Source organism: Apteryx mantelli, chromosome 1, assembly GCF_036417845.1.
Source record: "Apteryx mantelli isolate bAptMan1 chromosome 1, bAptMan1.hap1, whole genome shotgun sequence".
NCBI lineage: Eukaryota > Metazoa > Chordata > Aves > Apterygiformes > Apterygidae > Apteryx > Apteryx mantelli.
In genome coordinates this window covers 21,348,429-21,360,669 of record NC_089978.1, presented here as the reverse complement: position 1 = coordinate 21,360,669, position 12,241 = coordinate 21,348,429, and the positions used below count along the sequence as shown (strand labels likewise).

Here is a 12,241-nt window from a genome sequence, read left to right as displayed (position 1 = left end):
TTCTTTTCTTCTAATAGTTGTCTAATTTGCTAACAGCAGTTTAAAAACCTGACTGCTATTATAATTGGCTTGGCATGTGCATTAACTCTCTATAAAGCATACAGATGCATCTTGATGTTGGAGGAAAAGTTACATTGAAAAAAAATTGTAATTGCTACAAAGATATCCATAATAACAGGAAGGTCCAGAAGCAGTTTTCAACTGTTACTGCTAACATATTTTAACCAGAAAATGCAAAGAGATCTGAATTATCCCTCTATTCCTTACAGAATATGACAGAATAGTCCCAATATGAAATCACATTTCGAGAACTCTCAGTAACAAGTTAAGAAATCCAAAGAATATCTGTCCCTATTTTGTTTCTGTAAAGAAAATTAAATTGATTAAAAGCACATTTAATATTCAGAGGACTCATAACAAAGCATAGTATTTGGAAAGCCAAACTCAACAGGCTAGTTAAACTAGATTTACAACTTCTTTGCAGGGCTTGAATACCTCAGCCCGGAAGAGCTGAGAGTAAATCGGGCTGATATACACAAAACAATTTCACACTTCTTGCCAGAAGCTGTTTAATTATCCAGAAAAGCTATGAAAGAGTGGGTTTTACTTCATGGCAAGTATTTTGTGAATAGCACCAAGGAAGTAGATATGACAGATATATGAAATAAATGAACCTTTTTTGTTTTTCTTGAACAAAAACCAAGACGCAGAGCAAATAAATTTGACTTGCTCAGGCGGGCAAGTTATAAAGCAGCAAGCTAATTTTCACAGGAGATACTGCTTAGGTTCTGACAAGTACTTATGGCAAAAGTAGGGAAATGATAGGGTTATAACTATTATTAAATCATCAGACACCACGTTGTGGGCTCTGGCAGACTAAACATGTCTTCAGTGTGATAGATTATTTCATTTTAGTATAAATATCTTTATTAATAAAGTGTAATTATAGGACCTGCAAAACTTGAAAACATTCCTATTCAGCCAAAAAAAAAAAAGTAAAGGAAAGCTCTCTTTCTCCATTAGATTTCCTTCACTTCCATGCTACATTTTTTTTCATATATTAAGAAAATTGAACACTGAACATATTCTGTTAGTAATGTTGTGGCTGCAGATATATATCATTCGTGTACATATTACTTTCCAATAATGTTATTAAAAATACTAAAAACATCAGAAGAAGTCCTTATAATAGAAAAGTAAAAAACAAATAGCTAAGGATACATCTTGGAAGAGTTATAATCATCTTCATGCTGTCCTTATATAAAGTGTCCTTTTTTTTTAAAAAAAAAAAAGTATTCTGCTGAAAAAAAACACAGCAGAAAACAAAAGCTAAACTGTAAATTGAAAACTAAAATAAAAAGAAAAATCAAAACAGTAAACTGCATCATCAGCCCATCACTGTATGAACTTGTATAAATGTTTAAGAAACAGTAGATACATTAAGTTTAAAAATGAAACTCAAACTTTTCTAATAATATTTGCCTACCAGTTGCTTTATATAATGATTCTTTGGAGTAATGGGAGTTTCTTAGGACCCCTAAGTCTTCATTACACCATCTTCTAACTTACAATGAAGAGTGGAGAGCTTTGCGTTATGTACAGTGTCTGTCCATTGAGACTTTGAAAAGTTCTTGAATAAATACTTTAAGAAGCTCTCCTTGTGTCAGTACAGAGCCATTCAGAAATGTATGACTAACAGTTGAGTTTCAGCAATGCAATGAAACTCATTTTAAACACACAATATATTCTACTATTTGTTTTGATTTTCCACAGGGCATTCTATGGAGGCAAACTTAAAACAGCTTTGACGCTCTGCTTGTGTAGTTCAAACAAATTGTGTTTTCCAGGCTGCTTATGTTTGTGAATCTGGTCTCATAACCAGCACCAGAGATTGACATACAGTTTAGACAAAAAGAAGCCCCATCTGACTCTTACCAGTCATAGCCCACAGCAAAAGATGTTTCAATTACCGGTGCAATGAGTTTAGCAGCTGTCATGATGTATTCCTCTGCCATGGATTTCCTTAAAACAGAACAAAAAAACCCATGTCACCATTTCAAAAACATATATGTGAAAAATTAACCAAATCTTTTTCTTGCATCCTCCTGCACTCAGGGAACAATCTGAGAATTTGGTTTAATCAGCGCCCTGCTACTGCCCCTGTATCTTGATAATGCTCTCAATGAGGCTCCATTTCTCTTGTTTTCTTTTCACTGCACAGTGTAGTTGCATTTAAAAAAAAAAAAAAAAGAATCCAAAGCTCTAAGTTTTAAGCCGTATAACCCATAGTGCATAGAGCAGATGTTCTATTTATCCTTCTGGATTAAAACCTATTTTATGGTTGCTTGCAACTGCAGGATACTAAACCCAGTGATTCAACTGGTTCTTCCAAGTGCGTTCTTTTCTAAGAATTATGAGAACACTTTCATAACAAGACCTGTGAACACCAGAGAAGATTGGTAATGCTTTCAGGGACTAAAATACATGGCACCACAGTCAAAAAAAGTACAGATTCCAGCATTACCTCTCACGTTCCATTTGTCTTAAACTGTCATTTTTTATGGCTTCAATCAGTAGATTTGCATGTGGATCATCCTGGAGGGGAACAAAACAATTGCAGTTATGCCAGTATACATGTGTTTTAATTATTTCTATAGATAGTATGACTGTAAACACAAATTGATGCAAATTACATAGTCTATAACAGCAGTTATTTACTTCCACATTTCAAAAAGCTTCGATTTAAAGTAGTGCTAATTCTAACTACAAAATCTAAAATTTCATATTACAACTACTTTCATCCAGTTTTTCTGTTCATGCATGTGGAAAAATCTGACATTATGGTTGTTAACTGGTAGTTTATGTGTAGTTAATGACCCGTATATCAGATTGCCAACTAAGATTGAGAAACTTATGAATCACCTGTGAGAGCACTCGTGCTTAAAAATAAGAGTATGCTTACACACTTGCTGAACTGCAGCTGTATTCAGCAGATGAGGACTTTTGCTACCTTGTAATTACAATAACTCATACAATCATCTTGTTGTGGTTTATCCTACATACTGTATCTAAAAGAACTAATACAGGTATGCTGTGTACCCGCCCATTCTTCATTTGCTGGGGATAGATCAAAAATTCGCATAAAATAAAGACCAGAAAGAAGTTTAACAACTTTTAGTTTGACCTTTTTGTAACAGAGAACTTGGAATTTCTGTTAAAACTATAGCATGCATATCCTTGGAAAGAACACCCACCACACTCTAAAGCTTTTTTCCCAATGAATAATCTTACGTAGCCTTTGACAAAGTCGTCAAGTGTTTAATGATCCTTACTGTTACATAAATTACACTACAATGACTGGTTAACTGTATCTAGCTTCTTGGAAGAGCCTTTTATTCCTCCACATCTGCTGCACGCTGAGTCCTAGGGTGATTCAAATTTCCTTTCTCTTTTATTGCTGAATAGATTGATCTCCATTATCTTTCTCAGTCTGATACATTTCCAAACTTTTAGATCATTCTGACTGCTGCCTGCATTCCCTTTCTTTCTCTTCAAGTGCGGGCATCAGAACTGGACAGAGTAATCCAGCAGTATTAACAGAAGTACCAGATCTAAAACCTCTTCATCCCTAACTGATTTTCTTGCCTTTATTCATTCAACTATCACATCAACTTTTTTGGCCTTAGCATCACAGTTGACGTTCTTGTTCAATTGAATATCCACTATAAATTCCTGCATGGTTTTCAGAGTCATTTTTCAAAATAGAAGGTCACATATCTGTGCCGATAATTTGCATTTTTATTTCTAAATGTATGGTATTATTCTTGGCAATATTAAAATGTGTATTAATTCTCTGTGGCCAGCTTATATTAACAATCCAGCTCTCTCTGTGAGAGAAATGACTTTGATACCCACTCTTAACCATTTCATGTCTTCTACTCCTCAATCAAGCTTCAGGATTAATATCAAACCCTTTCAGTTAAAAAAAAGGATTTCTGCCCCAAATCTATTTGCTTCAAAAAGGGTTTCTTCAACCATTGCTGTATAGAAATAAATTTCTAATTTCTTATATGAAATAACTAAGGTAAATAAAGAGAAGTTATAAAAATTCTCATATTTCTCATATATTTAACTTCTCATGTATATTTATATATGATCTCACATGTATTCTCTCCCTTCTTCTGTTTTTATACATTTATATATATATACATATATATATATAAATATATATCTAACACAAATATATATACAAAAATGTTACATATATTAACCTTTATTGACTTATGCTAGGATGCAACAGCTACCCTTAAGCCGTAAATAATTGTTCAAAGACTAACTATATCATTGATCTTTAAGACTGAAAATGGAAGCTTTGCATCACTGGAAAAAAAGACTGCTAAGAGAAAATAAAGGATGTGCTTTGGTTTTCTATAGAAGGCCTTTCTAAGAGGCATTCTAAATCTATGCTTTACTTTTTCCTGTCTTTAACATCATGAGCTGCTGGTTCATCGTACAAAGGAAGTTCAGCTTCCAACAAATTCCAATAAATTAAACTTCTACAAACTTCACTACTTTTTTTTTGTAAAATATGCTGCAGTATTAAAGTGGGGTTTTAGCACTCATCTGAGATAACTTGCGTACTTGCCTGTACACCAATGCATGCAGCATGGGGAACAAACAGGAAGAACTAGAGATCTGTGTGCGGTTGCAGGGCCATGATCTCATTGTCATTACAGAGACATGGTGGGATAGCTCGCATGACTGGAGTGCTGTCATGGATGGCTACGTGCTTTTTAGGAAAGAGGCCAGGAAAGTGAGGTGGTGGAGTTGCTCTTTATGTGAGAGAGCAACTGGAATGTATTGAGCTGTGCCTAGGGGTGGATGAAGAGCGAGTCGAGAGCTTACGGGTAAGGATCAAAGGGCAGGCTAGCATGGGTGACACTGTTGGGGGTGTTTACTACAGGCCACCTGATCAGGAAGAGGAAGTCGATGAGGCCTTCTACAGACAGCTGGAAGTAGCCTCACGATCCCAGGCCCTGGTTCTCATGGGGGACTTCAACCACCCCGATATCTGCTGGAAAGACAACACAGCTAGGCACAAACAGTCCCGGAGGTTCCTGCAGAGCATTGGTGACAACTTCTTGACCCAGGTGGTGGAGGAGCCAACAAGGAGAGGTGTGCTGCTGGACCTCGTACTAACAAACAAAGAAGGACTGGTGGAAGATGTGAAGGTCGGGGGCAGCCTTGGCTGCAGTGACCATGAGATGGTAGAGTTCAGGATCCTGTGAGGAGGAAGCAGGGCACTAAGTAGAATCGCAACCCTGGACTTCAGGAGAGCAAACTTTGGCCTCTTCAGGGACGTACTTGGAGGAATCCCATGGGTTAGGGCCCTGGAAGGAAGGAGGGTCCAGCAGAGCTGGTTAATATTCAAGGATCACTTCCTCCAAGCTCAAGATAGGTGCATTCATACGAGAAATAGGCAGGAGACCTTCATGGATGAGCAAGGAGCTCCTAGCAAAACTCAACCAGAAGAAGGAAGTCTACAGAAAGTGGAAGAAGGGACAGGCCACTTGGGAGGAATATAGGAACGTTGTCAGAGTATGTGGGGATGCAATGAGGAAGGCCAAGGCCCATTTGGAATTAAATCTGGCAAGGGATGTCAAGGACAACAAGAAGGGCTTCTGCAAATACAACAGTAGCAAAAGGAAGACTAGGGAAAATGTGGGGCCTTTGCTGAATGGGGTGGGTGCCCTGGTGAAGAAGGATGCAGAGAAGGCAGAGTTACTGAATGCCGCCTTTGCTTCAGTCTTTACTGCTCAGGCCAGCCCTCAGGAATCCCAGGCCCTGGAGACAAGAGAGAAAGTCTGGAGAAAGGGAGACTTTCCCTTGGTCAAGGAGGGTCAGGTTAGAGATCATTTAGGCAAACTTGACACCCACAAATCCATGGGCCCCCATGGGATGCACCCACGAGTGCCGAGCGAGCTGGCGGACGTTATTGCTAGGCCACTCTCCATCATCTTGGAAAGGTCATGGAGAACAGGAGAGGTGCCTGAGGACTGGAAGAAAACCAATGTCACCCCAGTCTTCAAAAAGGGCAAGAAGGAAGACCAAGGAAACTACAGGCCAGTCAGCCACACCTGCATCCCTGGAAAGGTGATGGAGCAGCTCATCCTGGAGGCCATCTCCAAGCATGTGGAGGACAAGAAAGTGATCAGGAGTAGTCAGCACAGCTTCACCAAGGGGAAATCATGCTTAACCAATCTGATAGCCTTCTCTGATGGAATGACTGGCTGGGTAGATGAGGGGAGAGCAGTGGATGTTGTCTACCTTGACTTCAGCAAGGCTTTCGACACTGTCTCCCATAACACCCTCATAGGCGAGCTCAGGAAGCGTGGGCTAGATGAGTGGACAGCGAGGCGGATTGAGAACTGCCTGAATGGCAGAGCTCCGAGGGTTGTGATCAGCAGTGCAGAGGCCTGTAGCTAGCGGTGTCCCCCAGAGGTCTGTACTGGCTCCAGCCCTGTTCAACTTCTTCATCAATGACCTGCATGAAGGGGCAGAGTGCACCCTCAGCAAGTTTGCTGACGATACCAAACTGGGAGGAGTGGCTGATACACGAGAGGGCTGTGCTGCCATTCAGAGAGACCTGGACAGGCTGGAGAGCTGAGTGGAGAGGAACCTCAAGAAGTTCAACAAAGACAAGTGCAGGGTCCTGCACCCAGGGAGGAATAACCCCATGCACCAGTACAGGTTGGGGGCTGACCTGCTGGAAAGCAGCTCTGCAGAGAAGGACCTGGGAGTGCTGGTGGACACCAAGTTAAGCATGAGGCAGCAATGTGCCCTTGTGGCCAAGAAGGCCAATGGTATCCTGGGGTGCATCAGGAAGAGTGTTGCCAGCAGGTCGAGGGAGGTGATCCTCCCCCTCTACTCAGCCCTGGTGAGGCCACATCTGGAGTACTGTGTCCAGTGCTGGGCTCCCCAGTACAGGAGAGACATGGCACTACTGCAGAGAGTCTGGTGGAGGGCTACAAAGATGATTAGGGGACTGGAGCATCTCTCTTATGAGGAAAGGCTGAGAGAGCTGGGCCTGTTTAGCCTGGAGAAGAGAAGGCTGAGAGGAGATCTTATCAATGTGTATAGGTATCTCAAGGGAGGGTGTCAAGAAGATGGGGCCAGACTCTTCTCAGTGGTGCCCAGCGAAAGGACAAGAGGCAACAGGCACAAACTGAAACACAGGCAGTTCCATCTGAACGTGAGGAAAAACTTCTTCACTGTGAGGGTGACAGAGCACTGGCACAGGTTGCCCAGGGAGGTTGTGGAGTCTCCTTCTCCGGAGATATTCAAAACCCGCCTGGACGTGATCCTGTGCAATGTGCTCTAGGTGACCCTGCTTGAGCAGGGGGGTTGGACTAGATGATCTCCAGAGGTCCCTTCCAACCTCAACCATTCTGTGATTCTGTGAAACTTAAAATATCAAAAGAGATAAGTAATGAATATATTATTAGGCCTATTTGCACTACAACCTATCATTCAGTAATCTTCAAGTCAAATATTTTTGAAGAATACTTATCTTTTACCTGTCTGTTTTCAATAATCCTAATATTTTGGAATTGTGACTTTGGAATTGTGGCTTTGGGTGCTGTTTTTTATGGGGGTACGGGGTTGTTGGTTTTATTTCTTCTTCTTTTTTTTTCAGAATTTAGAAAATGATGCAGCTTTTCAACAGGCAGTGAGAACAAGTCATGGCAGAAGACCCCCTGTAAGTACATTTTAAAATAAATTCAAATAGTGTAGAAGTTCTCTGGAGCTCTAGCTCTATTTTTGGTTCTGATACAAACTTCCCTTGAGCATTGCTCATCATCTTTTTTTTTTTGTCTACTGCTAACATGAAGATGCAAGCTTTATTTGTATGAAAAATAAGTAAAGTATTAGCAGAGCATCACTTCCATTAAGCTCTGGAGTTAGACTAGCAAGGAATTTTGTTACGAAAGTTATATTCTTGTTTGAGGGAATGAGTTAAAGGACGATGAAAGAGCAAAACGAGGTTCTGGAAGGACTTTCTGTTTAGTATTCTTTTCATAGCGGTGCTAGTCTTGACAGATAATCTTAATGATAAGGAGCTAGAAAGTCTGATTTACAAAAACATTTGTTGTTGTTCTGATTGTTTTTCCTCCATTTTCACATAAATTAATTTGCTTACATTCATTTTGCTGCAACTTAAATCTTACATAATTTTTCATAAGAAATATAAAGTTGGCGTGTGCACTTTACTTTGAATATATATTTTGTGTCCAAAGAACAGATGAAACTGTTCTGGTTAACGTTACTTATTCACAGAACAATGTGGTTACTCAATGATATTCCTTTCTATAACAATTTTTAAGCACTATTATTTCTATGAATTCACTTTATAATTATTAGTCTCTCTATGTAGTTTAATAACACATGTGAGTGCTCATTGTTTTTTATTTCACCCAGATGACAGCCAAAATTCCTGGTACATCAGCTTCAAGACATGTAGCTACTGCATTTGGGGTAAGCTTTTGTTCACTGTTATATTCTTAATGACAGTGAGGTGTTTGCCTTAAAAATGAGAACCGTTAAGCCTTTGCACAAAATGATCTCCTTTTATCTTAGCATTTTCCTCCAATAAATTACATTTATTGTTCACTTTTGTAAGTGTGCGACTCTGCTCTTGGTCAAGGCATGGTTACTGATGCTTTTTCTCCCAAATCATACTGTGAATCAACTTCTGTACTGCATAAGGCAATAGATTTCAAAATATTAAAACCTGATTTTCTTGCATGGGGAATTGGATGGATTCTTCATTAGTTCTTGAGAAAGTCTTCCGAATGTTAAGGTGAAATTAAGTCTTAAAAAAAAACATGAGGAAATATTTTTTCACTGTGAAGGTGACAGAGCACTGGAACAGGTGGCCCAGAGAGGTTGTGGAGTCTCCTTCTCTAGAGATATTCAAAACGCGCCTGGATGCAATCCTGTGCAATGTGCTCTAGGTGACCCTGCTTGAGCAGGGGGGTTGGACTAGATGATCTCCAGAGGTCCCTTCCAACCTCAGTGATTCTGTGATTCTGTAATTCACTCCTCACTTTGTCACATTAAGTTTGTGCTGACAAAAAAATTATATTAGGTACATCGACTTACATATACTGTATAGTCCAGGCATTCAAAGTCTCTCTACCTTTCTCCCCATTTACCATATAAATACAATTTGTTTTGATCAAACTTACATTTGGTGAAATGTATTTGTCATCATAATCCACTTCCAAGGGAACTGCAATCAGTTTCTGGAAGGCTTTTTTCATTTGTTCACTGTCTCCAACAGCAAAACAACACAGGACCAAGTTGAAGCCTGCCTTCAGGTTTGGGGACATGCTCATTGTATGTTCAAATGAAGAAATGGCATCAATGTATTGACCAGTTTTAATAAATGCAACTCCAATATTTTGCATTATTTTAATCCTAAGTAAAGAAATCAGCATTAGGTTATATTTTTAACTATCAAAAACATACTGTATCCAAAACTTGTATTTCAGAACCACACCTACAAGTATAAGCTCACCTCATCTCTTTGTGGACACTAGGAATCTGGTCTAGAGCCATACGGTAGAATTTGATAGCTTTGGAATAGTTCCTTTGCTTTAAATATATATTTCCCATGTTCACCTTCAGTCTACCTATCACAAAAAGTCAATGAGTTATGGTCTTTCAAAGTATAGTTAGAGAATTTTTTTAAATTTTGTTTTGAAGTGACAGAGTAGAGCAACTTTTTAATATGCTTGTCTCTATTACAGGGTAATACTAGTCTTTTAAAGAAGTGCTGCACAGACCAGACTCTTGCCAACTTTCATCCAGAGGGAGAAAGCAGTAAAGAACCTTAGAAAAGAACTATCAATATAAGGCATATAATGGGTTTTGGTTAGGAATTTAGGGATGAGGTAGAGATTTTTTATGGTGCTCTGCAGGAAGGCAGCTGCAAAGAAGCAGCTGTGAGAAGAGGGCTCTGTATGAGTCTCAAAGATGTGGAAAATATTAAAAGAAACTTTCAGAAGGGGAAAGATGAGTCAGAAAAGAAAAATTAATATTAGAGCAGATAACATAGTGCAGGCTGCATGAGAAAATGATGTATTTGGCTTTATGCTTAGCTTAGGGAAAGAAAAGACTTCTTAAGTTACTTGGTGAGCCAAACCACGTTAAATCATACAAAGTCAGACATTGTAAGTATCTGCCACCCACTCTGACTAACAGACATGGAAGCCGAGATCTCTGTGAGTCAGTCCCACGCAGATGAAATCCTGATTATGAATGCCTGACTATCAATTTTAATCCATTTTGGAGTGTAACCTACCTCCATTGCTGAACATCTTATTTTTCACTATAACTTGATACGTATTCAGTGCTTCAGCATACATTTCATTAGCAGCATACTGACTGGCCAGATTGAAAAGAACCTGCAGAAAAAATAAGTTACAGGTACAAGAAAATAATGTTATCTTAAGAGCAATAAAACTGAATTTCTAGTTGATAATTTCAAATTAATTTTATTTAAAGATGGGAAGCTTAAAACTGATAAAAGCAATACTTTTAATGGTCCTTTGTTTTTGTATATTGAAAGAGAAAACAAGTTCCAAATCTACTTATTCTAGCTAATTCTTTTACTTTTGTACTTAAATAAATACCATTAAAAGTCAGGCTTAGTGAACCTAGAGATTGACAAAGAAAATTCAGGATGGTTATTGCATCTTAGACCTACATAAAGACAACGTTACAATGCAGAGTTATTAAAAGCATTCATATAGTACTCAGAAAACATGTGTAATTTATGATTCCTAACATGTGGAAGACAGTCCTATTATCTGTGGTTGATCAGTTTACAAAGAGAGAATTTTTCCAAACTGCTGTTTCAAAACAGAAGTTCTGTTGGGATCAGGTAAGGTATCTCTAAAGTTTTCCCCACCTTTACTCTGAACTTCACCTTCAAATAAGTTACTAGGTCAGCCTAACTTGATGTATTCATTGTTACATATTTTCTCTACAGCACTACCTGGAGTACAACTTTAAAATTTCCCTAAATATTTTGTTTTATGCTGCATCTTTTTTTCAGAGCCTAATATTAATTTGAAGACCAGAATGTAAATCTATATACATGCTTTAAAATTCAGGATTTAGGAATAGTAATACATCCCTTTTCCACATAATGTATTCTCTGTCACTTTATGGTTCAAGATAAAGGCAATGTCTGATCTTTCCTGTTTTCTTCTCTTGGCACATTCTATTTTCTAAACTCTTATCTTTGAAGTATGGGCTTTACATTTGTTATACTTGTTATATTTAGATACTCCCAGTAGTATATTTTGATACTACTTTGACATGACGAGGTAGCTGTACTGGATATTCATGGGCATCCTTCATCACTTATTGTTGACTAAGTGGTTCCTGTGATTGCAAAGGAAGAGACATGATATAAATGGATCTTTCCAATCCTAAATTTTTAACTTCAAGAAGTCATTCCCATTATTATTTTTTACTTTTTCTTTTTTTTAGTAGGGTATATCTGACTTGGAACACTTAAGAGTATTACATGCACACTCAGCAAACACGCTGAAATGTCTTTAGGAGGCTTGCTACCAGCACACTTCACTCACTGATATTTCTAAGCACTTACTGTGTAAGTGAGATCTAAGTTGATGCTTTCTGGAGTAGCAATTTGTTCACGTTGTCTCACCAGTACTCTTTCCTTTCTTCCAGCCTCTTTTGCTTTTTCCAGAGCCTTAAATAAAACACTATAATTTAGCAATGCCTTGGACCTCATTAACCCAAGACCAAAATAACACATTCAAAACAAGTATGAAAATAATATATTCATGTCCATTTTCTTTAGATGCACAGACTGTATACAAGGCTTAGAAAGTAGTACTATAACCCACAGAAAGATATTAATTAGCAATAAGCAGTCATACAGCTGTCTAGTGTACTTAGCTGTACAATGTTATTTGTACACTCACACTGTACAAATATATATAAATATAATGTCATAATCAATTAAGACCCTAGGAGGATTATCCTATTAATCTTACAATGCACATAAGTTAAAAATAAATAAATAAATAAGGGGAGGTGGCACGCACAGTATGAGCGACTCCAAGATTATGATTCACCATAATCTTCTGCTGGTTGGTATCAAGACCCTTCCTGCAAGTAATGCTACAGGTCTGTAAGTGCC

General features: G+C 38.4%; 1 protein-coding gene across 2 annotated transcripts in view; it reads right to left on the bottom strand.

Moving 5' to 3' along the window:
* IFT88 (intraflagellar transport 88) overlaps positions 1-12,241 on the bottom strand; it is a 69,889-nt gene that overhangs the window by 42,674 nt on the left and 14,974 nt on the right. For both annotated transcript variants that reach the window (XM_013962174.2, XM_067290148.1), the window contains 6 exons: positions 11,684-11,788; positions 10,367-10,469; positions 9,581-9,695; positions 9,249-9,480; positions 2,525-2,595; positions 1,936-2,022 (listed from right to left, as the gene is read on the bottom strand). In XM_013962174.2, the coding sequence (XP_013817628.1) occupies positions 1,936-2,022; positions 2,525-2,595; positions 9,249-9,480; positions 9,581-9,695; positions 10,367-10,469; positions 11,684-11,788 (713 nt within the window). The remainder of the gene's footprint in view (positions 1-1,935; positions 2,023-2,524; positions 2,596-9,248; positions 9,481-9,580; positions 9,696-10,366; positions 10,470-11,683; positions 11,789-12,241) is intronic.